Source organism: Merops nubicus, unplaced genomic scaffold (assembly GCF_000691845.1).
Source record: "Merops nubicus isolate BGI_N331 unplaced genomic scaffold, ASM69184v1 scaffold3530, whole genome shotgun sequence".
Lineage (NCBI taxonomy): Eukaryota > Metazoa > Chordata > Aves > Coraciiformes > Meropidae > Merops > Merops nubicus.
The window spans coordinates 1-21,652 of record NW_008583370.1 but is presented as its reverse complement, the minus strand read 5'-3'; the positions used below and the strand labels follow the sequence as shown (position 1 = coordinate 21,652).

The window sequence follows — 21,652 nt, the reverse complement described above, 5'->3', positions numbered from 1 at the left end:
TTAGATCTGTGCCTGTTTCATCCACCCATACTGATATATATTTCTGTGTGGACCTAACACACTGAAGTCTTCATAGTGAGAAGAGCTTGCAAATAATACCAGACTATGAGTTTCCTTCTGGTTCACATGGTCTGCAGTAAAGCATGTGTTTCCAGCCATTCTGCAGGCTCAGCTCATCCTACCACAGCATAGAAGCTGTGGGTCCCAGCTACAGCTGTCTCAGGCTTAATCCTGTGGATGGAGGGATGTAAGTCATCACATCTGTTGTGCCTGAAGCTCTCTCTCCACTGCAGAGCACTTTTCCTGCTGTTAGCTTTGGATGACAGGGAGGATTTGCTCTTCTGAAAAAAAGGTGGCTTTCTCAGTGATGGGGTTTATCAGTCGGCTGACATTCTTTTCTCCTTTTGAAGTTGTAGGAAAGCCCTTTAGTATCATTTCCTTCTTCTCTCACCGGTGGGTGTTTGGATGGATGGGCTGCCGTTGGTATGGATGGGCTGGTTTCTTCTTTGGCTGTGGGAGCCTTATTACCATGACAGCTGTCAGCCTGGATAGATACCTCAAAATCTGCCACTTGTCTTATGGTAAGAAAGAAAACTACATGAAGTGACTATATAAAAGCTGTATTAAGTCATGTATTTTTCTAGACTGAACTCGTACTTAAGCACTACAGAATGCTTTTGTGAAATACAGAGGGGAATACAGAGATCAGAGAAACCTACTTGTATGATTCAAGTAATCCCAAATATGTATTGCTGGACAGACCATCTTCATGCTTGTTTCTCTGCTGTCTGCTTAAGCCATGGGTTTTAATAATCACTCACAGGTAAATCACTTTGTGTCTCTCAAGGCCTATCAACATTAACAGATCAGCTATTGCACATATTTCAAGGTCTTACAGACCAACACATTAAAGTATTCCTTATTAGAAGCCTAAATTCCTTTAAGATGCATGGCAAGCTATTTAAAACAACTAAAAGATTTGGATGTGCAAGAGATTATAATGTGATGTTGTCTATGTAATACGGAGATGGAACCTGAGAGGATGAAATCAATTTAGCAATGAAAGCTATTATCACCATATCCATCACAATCTTATATCTTGTGAGTATGATGTATTATATACCTCATTATTTCCAGTTAAAAATGTTGTCACAGTTTAGGAAATATGTTTCTCTTGTGTTGGAAGCTACTAATCTCCAGCAAAATACATGGAATACTCAAGGTAACTTTACATAAAAGAAACACCTTTCCCATACTCTTTCCTTAAATGTGAGTGCAGGGCAGGTCCCCTTAGCTGGGTTTTAAATACACCATTCACATTAAGCAGGATTTCAGTTATTTCTATAAAATTCTTATCAAAATAAAGTAGTGCTGCCCCAAATCACAGGCAATCTTTTACAGGCTTAGTGAACTGAAGTAAATATTTACTGGGCAGCTACATTCACACCGTGAGCTCCAGTATTTAGTGTGACATCTTAGTTCAAGAGAGACAGAACACTTCAAAATGTTTTTCTCAAGGGCTACTTTGTGGCCACACAAAATGGTGGAGAGCAATAATCATATTTATCATGTTTAATCTAGATGGTTAACTTAAACTTAGTCATTTTCTGTATAAGGCCTAAATCAGTCATCAGAAACCTGAGCACCTGACTGCGTATCTACACCTTCATTTTCCTCCAAAACCAGCAACTCTTCTTTTAATTTAGTTTTTTGTTTGTTTGTTAGTTATTTTTGTTCATTTGTTTGTTTTTCTTTTTTAAATAGGCCACTGGTTGCTTGTTTGTTTGTTTTTCTTTTTTAAATAGGTCACTCTGGTTTGACAATAGCTGTGAAAATAATGTCATTCTTTTTATACTCTTCCCATTGTTGCTTTGTTTTCCTACACCTGAACAGAACAAACCATCTTTCTGCTTCTCAGTCATTGTGTTCAAATACCTCATTTGTCACTCAGTGTTCCTTTTCCTTCCAGTGATCTAGAAATGTAAAATTAGCTGGAGAAGGGTCACTTGTCACATCCAAATTACAGTTGTTTCTTTGTCCTGGCTTTGTTTAAAGTCATTCTCAAACCCTGAAGAAAGCTCCTCAATGGATGGGGAGTGAAAACAGATTAGAGCTTCCAAGGTGGAAGGAGCTGTTACAATAATGTAGTCTGAGTTTCTGCATAAATCATAGGTTTCAGCTCGTTAGTCCCATCTAACTCCAACATGTTGAATGTAAATGATGATGGAAACCTTGTAAAATGAAGCTTTTCCTAGATGAATTGGAGTAGTATGTAAGATGAGCAGAGAGACAATATTCTACTGCACAACTCCAAGCATGGTATTAGCATTTAATAAATGATGGGAAAGAATACATGAAAACACTTATGAATACTCTGACAGTGCACACACAGGGATTCACCTTACTGGAAAAGAATGACAAGGTAAAAAAAAAAATCTTGGATATATTATTTCCTCTGAAAAGCCTTGTCTTTAAGTCATTTATGTTAATAATTTCTGTTAAGAAGTGATCAAACTTTAGCCATATGACAGGAGGATTATGAAATAACATAAGTTACATTATACAGCTGCAGCCTATGAGCCTTCCTAGTGGATAATGAAAGGCTGAATTAAACACTTGGTCTTTCATCTGGGCTGAATCTCCATTTCATCTGACCACACACTATAAATAGGCCTTTATAGACCACAAAGCAATTTTCAAAATTCCCAGACAAGATTCCCATGATTGTTGCTGAGCTAGTTGTTTGGATTCCTTTTGCACAGACTCTTCTAGACTGTGAACCATCACAGGCTACACTTTGTAAAGTTTAAATCTTTATAAAGTAGAGATATGAACTAAAGTCAGGTGGAGCCCTCCATGTGAGTGTGCATTTCTTGTCATGAGGTACAATATGACCTGGGGTGGGTAACTCAGGTGTCACTATCAATACCTGGAAAGAGGCAAAATGAACCCTTCAGGGTCTAGAGAACAATATTTATGAGGAGCAGCTGAAAAACTCGAGGCTGTTCAGCCTGGGGACAAGGAGGGTCAGGGGAAATTTTCTCACTCTCCTGAAAGGAGGTCGTGGAGAGGTGGTGGTCAGTCTTTCCTCCCAAATAACAAGCAAAGGACAAGAGGAAATGGCCTCAAGTTGCACCAAGGGAGGTTTAGATTGGACATTAGGAAAAAATTATTCACTGAAAGGGTTGTCAAGCACTGGAATAGGCAGCCCAGGGAAGTGGTTGTCATCATCCCTGAAGATACTTAAAAGATGTGTGGACGTGTTGCTGAGTGACATTGTTTAGTGGTGGACTTGTCTGTGCTGGGTTAACACTTGGATTTTGTGAACTTAAAGGTCTTTTCCAACCTAAACAATTCTATGATGTTGTCAAACAACCAAACAAATGCCTACTGCTTGTCTAGAATGACTTGTTCAATTGTGCCAAAACCACATGGACCTGAACTTGTAATTCTTGAATTATCTTCCAGGTACCTGGCTTAAGAGACATCATGCTTTCATCTGTCTGGCAATAATCTGGGCTTATGCTACCTTCTGGGCTACAGTGCCTTTTGCTGGTGTGGGGAGCTATGCCCCAGAGCCGTTTGGGACCTCCTGCACTCTGGACTGGTGGCTGGCACAGGCTTCTGTGGCTGGACAGGCTTTTGTTCTGAGTATTCTTTTCTTTTGCCTCCTGTTCCCAACTGCAGTGATTGTGTTTTCCTATGTCAAAATCATTTTAAAAGTCAAATCATCCACCAAAGAGGTTGCTCACTATGATAACAGGATTCAGAACAGCCACATACTTGAAATGAAGCTGACCAAGGTATGTACAAAGATTTGACTCAGTTTGCTTTATTGGGCCATGAAAACAGACTTGGAGAACTTCAGCCATGTCGCTGTCTGTGCTGAGTGATGGTATGATGCTCTGGAGGTGGTTCTTCTAGATTTCTTCTCCATTCCTGTCAATATTGGAAGAAACAGGAGTTGAAACATAATTTTGTGATTAGGACACGTGAGTCTCTGAGATCATGTTTCACTCTGAAGCTCTGCCACAACCTTCCTGTGTGACCCTCCACAAGTCATATTGCCTCCTGTGGCCCTGTTCTCCATCATAAAGCTCCCTTTGCTTTCAGAAACAGTTATAAAGAATTATTTTAAGGTTTTAGAGATGCACAGGAATTATAACAGCAAAACAGATAAAAAAGCAGATTATTGTAGCAGGGAAATAAAGCTTTCAGACAGCTTACATTCCTCTGTTAATGAAGATATAAACCAAAGTCACTCCCATGACATCGCAATTGTTTTTATGCAAACAAATTATCTTTTAAGTTCAGCCATGAGCTGCTGATAAAAATGCACTCAAGTGATAAAATTAATATTCCATTTCAGACTATATCCTTTCTGTCTGAATCTTTTTTTTTCTATTTGGCAATGGTGACAGCCATGATCCTTGCTGATACTGGTTATTGTGCCAGGAAATCTCTCAAAATAAAAACTTGTAGTGGATAAAACCAGATTCCTTAGCTGTAGAAAGTTCATCAGCCTCTGCAAGCAGTGCCAAGAGGAAGAGAAGCAGCATCCTTTGCTTGACTGACAGCATTTATTACTTTTTTTTGTGCAGTTGAACAGAAATTTATATAATATACAGCACTAAGTGACATTATGTCTAAATATATTGGAGAATCTTAGCTAGCTACTGGTGTGGTCAGGTGCCAACACAACTGTAAAACTGCATGTGCCTTTAAGAAGGGTTAAATCAGTACAGTCCTCTTTGTGCTTATTCAGGACATTTCCTTTGAAGAATAATGAAAACTTTTGATTTGAGGTTAAAGATTTTTTTTCTGCCATATTAGAGGGATCATGTAAAACTTCAGTGTGATCTGAATCAAAACACTAGTAGCTGTCCCTTCTGTCTCAGATCTCCAGTGCAGAACGTAATGATGTGATATATAAAAGTGTATATATAAAATATAAATTTGATGTAAATATAAAATCAATATAACTCAATTAAAAAAAAATCAATACAAAAAATAAGGCTACATCAAACCTATTTAAATTCACAGCACAATTTCTAACAAGCAGGCTGTGTTTGAGATCCTTGGCTCATGTGCATGATTTCTTCAGTCCAGACAACAAAAAAAAACAGCATAAAAGAATGAAGTTTCCCTAAAAACATCACAAAAACACAGCTGGATCAGGCTGTGACTGAGTGCAGACAGGCTTGTTCAGGTGAGGTATATAAATCACAGATTTTGGGCCCAGACAGTTTATCTTCAGTATTTTTGCTAAATCCTCCTATGGCTACGTTTCCTCCTGTTAGAAGGAAGTCCTTTTCTCATTTACTAGGAATGCAACCTAAATGTGCTGTAGAAATTTGTTTTTTAAAGCACCCACAGATTCTATTAGTGTACAGAATCCATGCTATGGGATAGGAGAAGGAAAACTCAACCTTGTACTGGTGTTCTCTCAATAATTCTCAATAGGCTGAATTCTGCCTCACCCAGGTAAATACAATAATTCTTTATCTGTTGCAGTGGGTTTACCCAGAGACTTGACACCTAATGCCTTGTTTAATAGTGTCATGATCATTTTTCTTATATTTGGATTCAAATGTATGGCATTTTTCCAGTGGAAGGTAGGTGATAACCCCTTTCCTGAGTATAGGCAGAGGATAGATATGGTTTATAAAAAATCTTCCTCCTGCTACCAGTGGCCATCCTCATGACAGGTTATTGTTCCCACAGTGTTTTGGCACCTTCTCTGTGGGACATCATCACAGTCTACAAGAGAGGAAGAAGCCTGGAAGAAAAGAAGAGTTTCAGACTCTTCTTTGGCTAATTTGCTTTGCTTTTGCTTTATTGGCTGGTAATGAGTGATACAGAAGAAGGAGCTATAGACAATATAGATTGAAATATACCCTCCTAAACAAACTCACCTACAGAGAAACTTAGGTTCCCCTACTCCCACACAACATCAGGACATAATTCAGTCCTGGAAACTCCTTCAAAGATTTTGAGTTTATTAACTTTGGAATATGATTTCAAAGGACCCAGAATCCAGAAGACTTGCACTTAATGATTTATTGTTGAGGTTTTTTTTTGTGCATGCTTGTCATTCTCACTGGAATGGAAAAGAGACTGGGTTTCTTTTTGACAGTCTGAGGGAGGTTTGGTTGGAAGAGACTATAGAAATATGAGCTTCATCAAATAAGCAAGAGAAAACAAAAAATGATAGCAAAAAAAAGAAAAAACCTGGGAGGAAATGTTTCCAGTTTAGTTAATGCTCATTTCAAAGATCTTAAAAAACTTTCACAGCTCTATGTTATATATTATCCTAAAAATAAGGAAAAAAAAGTTTGTATGCTTTGAAAGGATTCTTCTCCTGTAATAATTTAAATTTATTATCAAAGGATTATTATTTTTTGAGAATTTATAACATTTTTAGAAGTCTATGATAACAGACTCCAAAACTGTAACTGCTCTGTGTCAGGTGAAAGAAAAACAGGCGCTAGATCAAGAGAAATGTGGGACAGGTTTTGTTCATATTATAAATTTATCAGAAGCAAGTCGTTTTTCTTTCCATTCTCCAGCACGTTCCCTTGAATTCTGCTTGGCTCTGCACTGTGCAGTCAGTGTCTAACGGGTAGATTAACCCATCCCTCTTTTCTCTTTTCTCTTTTCCTCTCACCAGGTGGCAATGTTGATCTGTGCAGGGTTCCTCATTGCCTGGATCCCTTACGCTGTGGTCTCTGTGTGGTCAGCCTTTGGCCGGCCGGACTCTGTTCCCATCCAGTTCTCAGTGGTCCCAACCCTGCTTGCCAAGTCAGCAGCCATGTACAACCCCATCATTTACCAGGTCATCGACTGCAAGTTGGCCTGCTGCCGCTCAGGAGGGTTGAAGGCACTGCAGAAGAAGAATTCCTTGAAGAAATCAAGGTAATTTCTTCTTGTTGAAGTAGGATTTCTCTAAGAATGCAACGTTCCAAAAAGTACCAAGCTAAGATCTAGCATGAGTCATAGCTCTTTAAATCTGATTGATTGATTGATTGACCATGAGTTATCAGCATCTTTTTTTGACATGGAAATTCATAAAGTGATTCTAGGTGTAAAAAGAGAAGCAAGGAGGTGATTCTTACTTTTAGAACCAGCTGCAACTCCACTGATAGAGTTGGGAAAAGCTCCCATTGTTTTTAGTGTGTTTTGAATAACTTTTGTCCTCCTGGTCCTTTTCTTTCATGTCATCATATAGGTCACCTCCAGAAGGTGCCCATGACCTCCGTTGCCAGTAAAGTAAATGGGAGAGAACTGTGTTAATTCCTTACACAATTAGTTAATACTATGTCTTTCATCCATGAAATAAGCAGGGAGAGACAATAGCTCCTGTAGGTACCCTGTAGGTACCACTCATGACTAAAAAAGAAACCCAAACACAAAGCCAAGGCAAACAAATCCAAGTGTAATAAAGTCTCATAAAAGGTCTCCTCTCAATTTACAATTTTCTGGCAAAATCTGGGCTGACCACCAGTGGAGTTCCTGGAAACCCTAACTGTGCACTTGGAGGAAAAATGCTTCTAGTTCTGTCTTATGCCAGACAAGTATCCTGATTGAACAACGAGGTAATGATGGATATTGATCTGACAGTCTACACTGATATAAAGGCCACAAATGCCCTACCATGTATAAGTGACTGTGAATTCATAGAATTCCAGTAATTTGCCTCAAAAGCCTGGAAGAGACGTGTCTCAGTATGTACTTATCAGGCACATGAAGGCCCATTTCATCACTACATTATTCTTTTACCAATTCCAGCATTTTTTTAATGTATTTTCAGAGAGTCAATATCCCAAGCTTCCACAGTTTCCCTTAGTGGATGATTCTATGCTCTTACACTCAGATTTATCTCACCTGCAGAATGTACAGTGTTTATCTATATTGTGTTTGAGATGCTGAATTTATAGTTTACCAAAACAACTTCTGTCCTTTTAGACAAATGAGAGATAAATCTGAAGTAGCCTTCAGTGAATCTTTGGCAGCTGGATTTGTGCTTAATCTTCATGTTGTCCCACCAAAAGAGGAAGGAGGTTTCACCTATTTGCTTACGCTGATTACAAGTTGGCTTTCCTAGGCCTCTGCAGTGAACACAATTATCTGGAAAAATCTATTCCCAGACCTAGGAACCTAATTGGCTGCTTGGTACAAGCCCAAATGATTGTTGTGCTTTCTGCTTCCCATAGGATGTATAGCATATCTGCACACAGAGACTCAACGGCCATGAACGAGACCCAACTGGAAGTATGAAGGCTCACTTCACATACAGCAGATGAAAACCTGATGATGAACAATCATACTGTCTCAAGCTCCTCTTTCTGTAAATAAATTGAAACATGCTGGCAGTTTTATTTTACTCCTTAGTCCTATGTACAAAGTAGTTCTTTCCATCCTGACTAAAACAGTGTGATTAGAGTTGGGCAAATATTTTAAGTACTCAGAGGAAGAAGAAACAGAGAAGATGAGTTTGTACAAAAGATTTTTATTCACTTCAGAGCCTTTAAATTTTTTTATTTATTTTATTTTTTTTTTTTTTTTAGCACTAGTAGAAGTGATAATGTGAATGATCTTTTCCCTCACAGAAAGGGAAGTATTCACAAAGGACAGTTTTAGTTTGCTGAAGTCAGTCTCCCCAGATTCCTATTGCAGTCACTGGAGAAGTGGAGCACAAGAGAAAAGATTTCTTAAAGGACACATCTGAGTTGTAGGTTCATTTCGCAGGGCTCTGAATCACCCATTGAAGAAACATTATCTCACTGATTTTCCATGGTGAATATGTCTCCAACTCCTGGCTACAACCTACTTCAAACCCACTTTGACTTCAGTTCTTCAGTATTCAGAAAAAAATATGTTTTAGTCAAGACAAGATCTCAAGTGCCACACTCAAAACAATATCAATAGCCAGTATTTGTGAATGTGAGGAGAAAAGTCTCACTCAAATACTGTTTTCATTTAAACCAATTGGAATTGTGAATAACCTTGTAATAAAAAAGCAGGACCTAAGTAAAATCAGCCCCATACAAGTCAAACTGACCAAATCAATACCTTGAGCATTTTTTACTATTTCATTGTAAAATTACAACGAAATGTCATGGCAATAAGCAGGCAGGTTTGACTTCTGGAATGGTAACTGACTTTTTTCACCTTGTATTGTACTTTTCACCATTCTTTATGAGATGATTAATAGAAAATGACAAATCTTTCCTCAATCCTAAGTATGAAACTAGGCTCAAAAATGGTGAATTCATGAGAAAGGTTACAGCATAGGTAACAGAGAAGTCTTTCTCAAGGGCAGTTGTATCCAATTTTTAAACACTAAGCCCTGGAAAGATGAGGATTAGGAACGATTTAGGAGGACAACAGCCCTGCTAAAACAAAGCTTCTAAGTTCCTAATACACTCAATGGAAAAACCATGGGTCCTGAAAAAACCTGCAGAGTAAGAAAGCCAAAATAATTGCATTGGATCTGAGCCATAATTATCCCCATTCTCTTTTTTGTTTTTGGATTTACCTTAAGGTGGAGGTATCACTACAGGAAAAAAATTAGCAGCCAACTCTAAGCAGATTTTTAATGCTTAAAATAATGATTTTGATGTCTGTATGTCATTTCTTTGGGAAGAATATGATACTATAAAAAAAGAGTTAATTGAAAAATCAACAAGTCTCCCATGCAGATTTGTATTGACTGTTTATTAAAAAACAACCAGGGCAGTTAAAAGTATCGAAGTTTTCCTGAATTGTTCCTTTAAGAAAAGAACAGATTTATTGTTTTCCTGTGAAACACTTAATAGTGCTTTTTATCATACTGTTATTTCACAGTTGTGTTCAGAATCCCAGAATCAAAGAACCAGTTTGTTTGGAAAAGACCTACAAATTCATCAAGTCCAACTGTCAACCCCTATGTCACCAGTAAACAATGTCCCTCAGTATCACATCTACATGTTTTTTAGATCCTTCCAGGGATGGTGACTCCACCTCTTCCTTGGGATGCCTGTTCCAGAATTTGACAACCCTTTCAATGTTGAAATTTTTCATAATCTCTAATCTAAAGCTCCGCTGGTGCAACTTGAGGCCATTTCTTCTTGTCCTATTGCATGTTCCTTGGGAGAACAGACAAACCCCCAGCTCCCTACCACCTCCTTTCAGGTAGTTGGAGAGAGCAATAGTCTCCCTGAGCCTCCTCTTCTCCAGGCTAGACAACCCCAGTTCCCTCAGCTGCTCCTCATAAGATTTGCTCTCTAGACCCTTCATTGCCTTTCTCTGGACATGCTCAGCACCTCAATGACTACAGAGGGGACGATTGCTTCCTTACTCCTTCCAACCACACTATTTCTGATAGAAGCCAGAATGCCATTGGGCTTCTGGACTTTCCTGGGCACATGCTGGTTGACATTCATCTGGCTGTTGACCAACATCCCCACATCCTTTTCCACTGGGCAGCTTTCCAGCCACTCATCCCCAGGCCTGGAGCTTTGCATGGGGTTGTTGTAACCCAAGTGCAAGGACCCTGCACTTGGCCTTGTTGAACCTTGTGCCACTGACCTCAGCACATCAGTCCAGCCTTTTCAGATCCCTCTGTAGAGCCTCCCTACCTTCAAGCAGATCACCAAATCCACCTAACCTGACATAATGGTCTGAACTTGTTTTGTAGCTAATCTGTAGTGATTCTAATCTTGGTCTACACAATAATATCATAAAGGTTTAAATAATCTGGTGTTTGTTGGCATGTCCCAGAACTCCCATTCTGCAGTGTAAACAGTTGTTTTCTCAAACAATATTCAGACAATGTAACAGAAGATAAATTTTGTTGAGTTTCCTAAGCTAACTATTGTTTCTTCCCCTGCAGTATTTCAGGAAAAAATTTGAATAAATACTAGGACAACTCACAGAGGTACAAGGAGTTGTTCTCTTATCTATACAACGGTTTTGTGCTAATATTTCCCAAGCTGAGTTTTTAATTCTGAAGACTTTTCACTATAAGGCAAGTTTATCACTTGCCTATGGTTGCAAGTTGTGCCTTAGAACAGATCAGGCGCAGGAGGGGATCATCTCCTGCAGCTTTGAATCTTTTGTTTATCCAGGCAAGTTTAGGCTGGGATCTCTAACTGTTTATCATAACTAAGGTCTGATGTAAAGCAGACATACTATGGCCCTGTAAAAGGAGATTCATTGGAACAGAGCTACTGGTAAGACTGTAGGAATTACCCACTAGTCTGGCCAGATTTCAGATTTCAATTCACAGTCTGTGCATGAAACCTTCCTGTAGTTGCAACTGGAGAAATTTTTTTCTTTACTTTAAAAATTTTGTCTTCTCTTCCAAATTGCTGCTGTGTTATCCCAGCAATGGATACGTACTTGTGGTAGGGCTGAATTTCATGTTCTTAAAGACTGTAAAATGTTTTTGGATTCCACCACAGGGAATGTACATGTTCTATCTAAATAGTCCAGAGATTTAGTAAACTCTAAATGTGAACTGCTGGAATCATGACAAACATGCTTCATATGATTTAAGGATGCTTATTTTTTATTCAGTGCCATAGTTATATTTCCTTGAAGACACATTTTTACCACTACTGAGTGTCAGAAACACTGGAAGACCACTCTGAACAGGAGTTAGAGACGTGCTTATGGTAAGCATGTTTTCAAATGAAAGATGTTTTTCTGAATGGAGCAAGACATAGACATTCAAGCATGCAGTGCTGTAATTTAAATGCAGAATCTGAATCTAAGAGCTCATAGATCTCATGCAATTCAAAGGTAAAAGAGAACTGGAGCACCTTCTTTGTCCACCAGCATAAAACAGATTATACAATTAGTTCATACTCTGTTTGGGATCACAGCAGGAGAGGAATAAGGAGCCTTATTATTGATTCAAATTTTCAAGGTCATCTTTGAATTGGATTGAAATCTACAGCCTGATGTTTCAAAAGGTAGTCATTTGTCATTGATAATTAGGGCAAGGTTTTGTCCTCTTGATTCAAACTTATGTGGTTTTGTCATCTGCTCTTAGTCAAAGCACCAACAAAGTGAAAAACTCAGTGTGATGAATAAGGAATACAACTCTGAAAGAAGATTTCCTTACTGTATTTTCAATATTTCAGCCTCCTTGATAGATTAAGAAATTCCCAATTTTATATATTAACATTAAACCAAAAGTTTTTCAATGAAATTAGTACCATTGAAAATAAGAGCTTAAATGAGAATCTATTGTTATGTATCCTATGAGTACATTCAGTCTGAGCTGCCAAGATATTATCTGAATTCATTGTTAGTGGCTTGAAGGAAATAATTGTCACAGGTTAAGACTCCATTTAGACAATGAGCTGACCTGGACAGTAAGATTGTCCCACTGAGGGTAAGATCCTGCTCTTTATTTCAAAGTTATAGACACAGAAATTATGCAAAGCATGTGGATATGAAGAATTTCATTTTGGTCATTTTCAGTCATAGATGAAAAATGCCTATAAACCTTCTTCTGCAGACTTAGAAATCTGTTGATAATGTAGAACTAACAAGATTTACAATGCTTGAAGAGACACTTGAAATAAGGGAGTTAAGCAAAGTTTTATGACAGAAAAATCTGAAAAAAGTAAAGCACTAAAAATGAAAGTTATGGGTGTGAGCTTTCACAAGAGAGCAGAGAGCCTTTGTCCATGTAGCTGGACACAGCTCTAGCAAAATTTATCTCTACACCTGTAATAATAATGAAAAAATCCAACCCAACAAGTGGTTTGTTAAAAATATTTATGGTTTACAGTCCAAGATTGCAGCCAGAAGATTTCTGGCTTTGTGGCATCCAAAGGGAAAGAGAAAATTGATGTGTCTTCATGTAAAGAGGATATGATTAATGAATTGACAGGCACGTTGTTAGTGAATTGGATTATATGGTGGAACTTTTCTCTTGGCTGACTGTGTAGGGATAATGTCTTTTGGAGGATGTCCCACCTTCAGTGTGCAGCGTGATCTCAGTCATGAGAATAAATCTGAATTGCTCTTCAATGATCAGGCACTTAGTTCTTCTGTACTTCTACATTATTAATATTATGGTTGTTTTTCAACCTCTTCCCACCATGGAACTTTCAGACATGTCAGTCTGCACCCCCCAGGAAAGCTGCTTGGACATCTTCTTAGTCACATTTCCTGGCTCAGGATGTTCCCAGATGAGTCTTGCCCTGGGTAAGAAGCTCTTAAAAAAAAAAGTCCACTACAACAGCCATCTCTGTCCTTTCCTTCTCCCAAGACAGATGGGCATTTGACTGGTTTCCTCCACATCTCCATCTCAACAAGTTACACAAGTCTTTGTAGTTCTCCAGCCCCAAGGAAGAACGTAGCCATCCAAAAGCAGGATTTCAGGAGAACTGTTGCTGAACCATGAAGGGACAAGGCCTTTATTATCATCACCACGTTTATATATGCTCTTGAGCCATTATGTATCCTGTACTGACCTTTCTCTTGTTTACATGCTTATTTCTCTCACTTGCATGCTTTGCTTTCCATGATGACCTGTATTCCCCTTTACTTGGCACGTGCTACATACAGGACAGGGCTGATTTTGTAATTGCCCAGCATGATTTCCACTTCCCCAGTTATGCCTCTGTTTCATTTTTTAGCTGGTGGAACAAGTTGGACTCACAGGTCAGAACAAAATCTTTCAAAATACAAGGCTTAGTTACAGGTTTTCATGTTTCCATTACTTCTTAAATTATAGGATTCTTCATTGATTGTGTATAAAGAGCTTTTAACAGTCACTGATTGTAGTTTTTTTGTTTCGAGTGGGTAGAGAAGAAAGCCCTAGAAAATCACCACCTAATTTTCTGGAGATCTATTCCAAGAGAGACATTCAGTATCAAATCAGGTAACTGCAACATGGGGATGAAAAATAATAATAAATAACAAAGGTTTATTAGGTTCCCTGAGTCAGTAAAATAGACTGTTGGTCTGTATTTTGGACATGACACCTAAAGGGAATTTTGGGAGTAGATTTCTTAATCTTTGTGTAAAATGACAAAGAAATTTCTGAAATATCAAGTAAACAGTACAGTGGCCAAAACCTGACTGTTACACAGAACATATTTCAGCCATAGATGGTGGATACAGCGTGTGGCATAGTATACATTTTAAATGATGGATGTTTACATTGAATCAAGCATAATCCTACAGTAGTGAAAATAATAAAAATTTAGAAAATGGTTATGCGAAGGTCTTTTTGGTTTGTAGAAGGGGCTACACAGAGGCTTAGCATCCTAAAATCAGAGGCTGGTGTGAAAGTCTTGCTTTTTCTGTGCCAACCTTGCAAAACATTTCAAGAAAGGGATCTCACCTTAGAGTTTTGCATTCATGGAGGCAATTTGCAACATCTAGAAGAGTTCCTCTGAAGCATCTGAACATCCTTGATCCTGAATTCCATGCCTTTATCTTAGACTGATCTTAGTGGAAAGAGAACCTGAGAACCTGTCTGTCTGCCTGCAGTTCTGGTCCCCAAAGCTAAGGAGAGCTTTAGAGAACCTGTAACAGAGAAGAAAAAATATAATCATGCACAAGATTCTGCAAAGGAGAAGATGACAGGGTTAAGTTAAGTAGCCTAGAAGAGGAAAGGTCTGAGAGAAAATTGTATCAGTCTATAAATAGCTTTAAGACAATAATAATGTAAATGAAGGAAGGGAATTATTCACAGTTTCAGAAGGTGATAGAATGAAAAACCAAAGCTGGAAAGCTAAGTCAGGAAAAGCTGAGATGGAACTTTCTGAACTAAAGGAACTGTCAGGCTTTGGAAAAGATCTCAAGGGGAGATGTTAGGGCACGACTTACCAGATATTCAAGAACAAAATAGCTAATCCACAAACAGAAATTATTTGCAACAGGAAACACTTCTAAATGGCAATTTTTAGTCCTGATATATGGTTTTCTACACAATTTACTAATTTCAATATTGGTTGCACCTCACCTTAGGACTTATCTGTATTTCTGGAAAAAAGAGTTTTCACGTATGACAGTTGGATTGTATGCACAGAAACCAGCTTCAAAAACCTGTCAGACAGGGAAACTTCACTTCTGATGAAGTGGTTTCAAAATCCAAAGTTGGTGCAATGCAGTGGCACGCATGGATGTGAAGTTAAACTCTGCTATGAAAGTAGCTTTGCTTTCTCAGTCGTTAGATGAGCTTTCCAGAGAGGTATCATTTTGCAACACTTGCAGTTCAAGCTGAATTAAAGTGCTGTAATTTCTGTTATAGAGAAATTCTTGGAATAAAATATTTTCAGTTTTGCTAGATTTCTAGAATCCCAGAGTGATTAAATTAAAATATACTGAATAACCATGGGGAAATTACGTGAGCAAATTACTTTTAGAAAAAAAAAAACATTTATTAGTGGTTTCTGGTCTACATTTTCATTCAGGAATTGTATTTCTAATAGACATAAATTTCCAAAGATATCAATAGACTTTTAGTGATCCTGACCTAAAAGAACTGAAATATGATTGTTATCTCAAAGCTTATGTATATTCATTGTATAGAAAGATAGTCCTATTACTGAAGGTGAATCCTATGAAGAAATTATTTCAAGTGTAACTCTGAGTGTACGTGCTATATTTACTGTTTCCATTTGTTGACAGTAGAATTGTATTCACATTTAATGTTCTGATACTGACCTGTGCTTAGTATTGCAGAGCAAGAAACCACAGACACATGTTTGCTTGCTTTCTCCTCTGTTTAGGGGAGCAGATTCCATCCTGCTGACAATAGGTACAGCCCTCCTTGGTAGTCTATAATTTATTTCCAGTTTCTAACGTAAAAAAGGGTCTTTTTTTTTGTTTTTCTTTCCTATTTGTCTTGCACGTTTTCCACCACAGTAGCCTTACCAGCCTGGCTGGAGTTGCACCTGGTTTACAACACCTGCAGTAGAGGGTTTGGGTCCATAGGGAAGAGGGAAAGTAAGCAGAGGCTGGACTTCTCTCTCAACTAGAGATGAGATAAACCAGGAGCAACCCCACTGAAATCAGGGGACTGGCCATGCTCTGAAACTGGGATAGAATTAAAAGGAAGAAATATGTTTTCAGCTTCATGGAAGCAGGGTGGACCCAAGAAATGCCAGATGTATTGACCACTTTCTAGGGGTTATTTCTCCAGCTCTGACTTAGATAACTAGTTCTTGGAAGAAGAGGATCCCTCTTGCTGGGAGGAAATACCAACAGCAGTAAGGATTTAACCTGGCCTGTAGCACAAAGGTGAAGAAGGCTGAAGGTCGTGCTGTTCCTATGGCTGAGTGATTTCAGCTTTCTCCATGTTCTGCTTCATTATATTCTTTTTAAAATGCACTTAACCTTTTCAGTCACCTACTGGACTACACAGCTGAAGTGTCAGCAACAGCATGTTGGTGTTGCAAGCAACATTCAAAGCTATATTCATCTGTAAGAAATTAATACAGAACCTTCTAGAATACTTACTATTGCATTTCTTTCGTATACTGGAGCTGAAACTTGTCATGGAAGAGCTGAGCATGATTATTAATGAACCTCAGAAGTCAGAGTGGTGGGAAGGTTCATAAACTACTACAGTCTTGTAACTCACAGTACGAAATCCAATTGTTAGTGTCCATAAATGTTTCCAATGCATTGTGTGTCACTGCAATGTCCTGGAACTGCAGTAGACAATGTAAGAGAAAATTTATGGAGTGAAACCATAACCTGTAAATAACTGTGTGAGTTCTCCAGTGGTGTTGCTGAGTTAATATGTTGTTAATATATAACACTGTGTTATCAAGCAGTAAAGAACCTAACATCCTGGCTGCACTTAACAGCAGAGGACACTTCCCTGTCACTGCAGTACAACAACAGATTGGTTGTTTTCATTTTTCTCTGCCCATTTTTATTCTCCTAAATACACAACCGGACTGATGACATCACGGGCAGACTTTATTTTATACACTATGTTGTCTGAATGTGCTTTCCAATAAAGCAAGAGAATGGATAAATATTGGTACCTGTTTTTTTTCTCTGGGTTTTGATTACAAAGTTGTGCATTTTCACATCAAGGCCGGTTTTGGTGCCACTTCAGTGCAAGCCATGACCTGTCCACGTCTGTAGTCAAATGCTTTGCCACATGGCTTGAGTGGATGCAGAAAGAGGTCCACTTAGGTGTTTAGAGAAGCACCCAAGGGCTGAGATTAAGAACTTGTCTGCTATCCTGACTAAAAGGATTATTTAAATAAAGTACAAAACATTTTCTCCACCTCTTTCCCCTCTGCTTCCATGACCCCAAAACCGACCAGCAGCTCTTGTTAGGGGATCTTACAAATCAAGCTTCAGGAGGTACCATGATTTGGGCATCCTGACCCAGTGCAATGCTACCTCAGCAGTTTTTAATTTGCTCTTCCCTGTGAGGGGACATGAAAGTGAGATTTCTCCTCTTATCCTTTGCCCCTCTCTTTGAGATGACTGAGGGGAGTTGAAAACTGGGGGGAAGGGTTTGTTTTCCTTTTTTTGTTCATCTGACAAAAGGTGCACGGTGGAAAACCTTGCCAGGCAATGCTGGCAGCAGGGAGAGGGATACAGGCAGGCTGAGGCTGCATAGTGCTCAGGAGCTTTCCTTCCTGGCCTGTATCAAAAATAGTGTGGCCAGCAGCAGTGGGGAAGGGATTGTGCCCCTGTACTCAGCACTGGTGAGGCTACAGCTTGAGTATTGGATTCACAGGATAAGAAGGAGACGTTGAGGTGCTGGAGTGGCTCCAGAGAAGGGCAATGAGGCTGATGAGTGGGCTGGATAACATGCCTTATGAGGAGCAGCTGGGGGACCTGGGCTTGTTTAGTCTGGAGAAGAGGAGGCTGAGGGGAGACCCTATTGCACTCTACAACTCCATGGAAAGAGGTCAGTCTCTAGGTTACTCCAGGTAAAACAAGAGGAAATGGGCTCAAATTGCACCAGGGGAGGTTTAGGTTGGATATTAAGAAGAATTTCTTTCCTGACAGATGGTGAGGCATTGGACCAACTGTCCAGGGAGGTGGTGGAGTCACCATCACTGAAGGTGTAGATGAGACACTTGGGAACATGTAGATGAGGCACCCAGGGATGTGGCTTAGTGGTCGTGGTAGTATTGGGTGATGTTTGGACTTGATGATCTTAGAGGTCTTTTCCAACCTTACTGATTCTCTGATTCTGTTCCCCACACTGAGCTCAACTCCAGTTAAAACCACAATGGGAGGATCTGTAAGCAAAGGGGTTGAGCTGGAAAATAATGCCAAGCTGCTGCCTGAACTCCTGGCACACTGTGTCTGCACCAAGAGCTCCAACGTCCTGTCTCAGAGGGAAGGGTGGAGGAGGGAAAGATCTGGTGAAGGGCAGCAGAAGCCTGTTACAAGACATGGAACAGTTTTGGTATGATGACAGGTTGAATGGACTGCATTGGAAGAGGGGGAAGTCAGGTGAGATACCATACGGTTCACAGATAGCATGGAGAGAGAGAAAGGAATAGATTTACAATTTTCTCATGGCTCAGAAGTTGGAAGGCACCAGATGAAACATCACAGTGTAAAACAGCAGGCTTGGGGCAAAGGAAAGGACATGCATTGTCCTGCCAGCACATCATTAAGTGGTGGGGGACACTCATCCTGCAGCAGAATTTGGGCCGATTGCACAGAGGTGCTCTGTGATGATATAAAGGCAAAGGTACAAAGTGATTTTTTTTGTAGGAGCCACAGGAGCTGGTCCCACAAAGGGGACATGACGCACAGCACCTGACAAAGCATCCAAGGATGCTTGAACAGTCTTGCTTTAATGGCCCTGGGGAGGGATGCTCCTCCCTACATCTCTGAAACAGAGGGCTGCACTTTGATTTCATTGATGCAGGATGAGATCCAACAACAGGTATTTCAAGGCACTGAAGATGGTGTTTTGTCTTTCTTTGAAGGTCATACTTACAAATGGCATAAAAATAGTTCACTGAATGAATCAGGGGTTATTTCTATTAGCTTTCTTCAAAGCCAGAATAAAAGCACTATTTTTTTTTTTTTGCCTTTATTTCATAGCTGTTACTCTGATACACTGAAAATGAAACAACAAGTTTTGATAAAAAAAAAATATATGAGCAAAGAAATTATTTTTAGATCAGTAGGAAAACTGTAAGATCAGAGAGAACAACATAACAGATGCACTCTCCATGGAGATTTAGAGATTAGTGAGAAGCTTTCTGCTTATGCTAAGCTTTTTCTGTAGTGGAAGCTGAAAATAAAAGAAGAATTTAATCAGGATTGAAAAAAGTAGAGGTTCTGGATGTTAAAACAACCAGGTTTTGCAGTTAGCAATCAAACAGGGGTTTGAATCTCAATATAAAATACAGGTTTCACTGTTGTATTAAGCTAAGGCTCTCTGTTTATGTGAGTTTGATTTTCAGGAATAAAATATTATGAACCATGCCTACTTCCATGATGTGTTGCTGGAGCAACCCTAGGTCTCCCAGAGTTGGTGTTTTGGGCCAGCCATGAGTTTTTAAAACCCTTTCCACATGAAAGTTGTCCCTGCTTGGGAGAGTCCTGGGAGTGCAGGGCTGTGGTATGTGGGAAGCTGGTTGGGCCAGAAACAGGCTCATAAAATTGTTGTGTAACAAGAAAACAGATTGTGTGTGTGAACCCATCTTTATTTTTATCAACATTCCCCCAGGGTTTCAGTAGCTAGAAAGGATGGTGGATTGGTGAAGACAAATCATCTCCTAGGGACCTAATATTTTAAAAAGATGGATATTCACCTCATGGAAGGCGAATTTTCCTCTTTCAGGAAATTTCAGGGTGGTCACCACAATTTAAGGTTTTGTTTAGATTTTTTTTTTCCTGATTCCTTCTCTTCACTTTTAACTGATAAATAGAATCACAACAAAACCAGAAAGTGAGTGCCTCAGTTGGACAAAGTTTGCAGTGGGTCACTCACTGATCTTGTTCCTCTGGAGTTCTGTTTTTTATAATTTAATTCTTCTAATTTTGATTCAGTGCTGATAGAAAGGGAGAACTTTTGATTGCAGCTGTGCTGGCTATAAATAACTATTTAGGATTTCTTTCATCTTAAAACATTCAGAAGGATGCTGCTGTGTTTTTACTTATCTTGATATTTTGTGGAAAATTATGTGAATAGTTTTTCCACTTGGAATAGTGCACATTTGATTGTAAAAGAATATTTTAAAGTCATGTAAAGAAAAAGAGACATATTTGCCTGTCAGAAGGAAAGCTGAGATAGACTTAAAGGCTACACACATCCACTGAGAGTCAAATCATAGAATGTCTGGGCTGGAAGGGACCTCCAAAGGTCATCTAATGTCAGGCTCTAGTAAAATTAAACTCTTTGCCTAAAAGTTTCACCTAAATACCAAGAGTAATAATGATGTTTTTCCCATTTTTTTGCAGTTTTACATAATAACAATCCTTGAAAGCTTTTCTTGAGGTCCAGACTAGGAAGTAGCACTGGGTACACATGGAACAAGTGGATGATGAAAGTTCAATGTCTCCTCCCTCCCATTGGGAAAAAGGACATTAATTAGGGTCTGTTGTATTGCAAAAACTCTTGACTATATGCCTTTACAGTTACTTTATCTACTTTTCCCTGATCCAATTACTATTTAATTGTTTAGTCAAGATGAGCTGCCCTTCTGAAGAGGCTTAGAAATAGAAATTGAGACTCCCATTTATATATTTCCAAGAAATATTCTTATTTTTTCCTCATGAATCTAAAGATGCCTTCATGAAACATGAATTCTTGTTCAAGGAGTTCAACTGTAACATGGAAAGAAATATCCCAAAACTGTGTGCAGACTTTTTTGATACGGATGTGAGTCTTGATTTCTACTTCTCTGAATGTCATCTTCACTGAATTCACTCTCAGTGACCAGTCTGTCAAACTACAAAATCAGTCTTTGCTAAAAATATTTCCTAGGATAATGAATTCATTACCATGGTGAAAGAAAAGTCTTTTAGCAAGGGATTCATTTATATAAATGGATATGAATCTTGCAATACTTAGAATTTATTCTGGAAAAATTACATGGGTTTTGAAATCCCTTAGTGGAGTGCCTGGCAAGGTGTTTGGGGCTTTGGATGAATCAACAGCCACAGGATCTGGTTTTGTGCCTATCTCAGGAACTAGCATGAATTAAGGCTATACAAAGAAGAAAATCAAAAGGAAAGAAAAAAGAATAGCAATGAGGAAAAAAGAAGACAATGAAAAAGAAGAAAATGATACTTCAGTGGAAAGAATTTTGCTGCTCTGTACCACACATGCAGTAAGGTAGATCAGAGGGATAATGGATAAAAGAAAAGTTTTCAATTCCTGTTCCTTTCTCATCCAGTGCATATTCTTCCAGAAGGTGTGAAATATGCACTGGGTAATAGTAGTATGGAGTTTTGCACAGAAATGGGTTAGCAGTAATGCTGTAGTACCCCACAGTCATCTTTGAGCAGACAGTAAGCCAAGCAATGTTTTGAATGGAGTGAGAAAATGATGATGTTGATGTATGTGGTGTGTTGAACTGGATTGGAGGCTTAAAAGAATGAAATGCAGTTGCTGATCCAGTGGTCATGCCAAGCTGTCCCCCTTCATGGTCTGCCACTGGAGCACTGGTGCATGGTGTAAGAGTCGGTCAGAAGAGGA

At 39.0% G+C, this 21,652-nt stretch overlaps 1 protein-coding gene across 1 annotated transcript; it reads left to right on the top strand.

The window, feature by feature from the left end:
- Positions 1 to 410: 410 nt before the first annotated feature.
- LOC103773061 (opsin-5-like) lies at positions 411 to 8,310 on the top strand. Its single transcript, XM_008940418.1, has 4 exons — positions 411 to 581; positions 3,469 to 3,803; positions 6,671 to 6,915; positions 8,214 to 8,310. The coding sequence occupies exons 1-4, from the start codon at positions 470 to 472 to the stop codon at positions 8,275 to 8,277; spliced, it is 756 nt and encodes a 251-aa protein (XP_008938666.1). The 5' UTR covers positions 411 to 469; the 3' UTR covers positions 8,278 to 8,310.
- Positions 8,311 to 21,652: the final 13,342 nt, after the last annotated feature.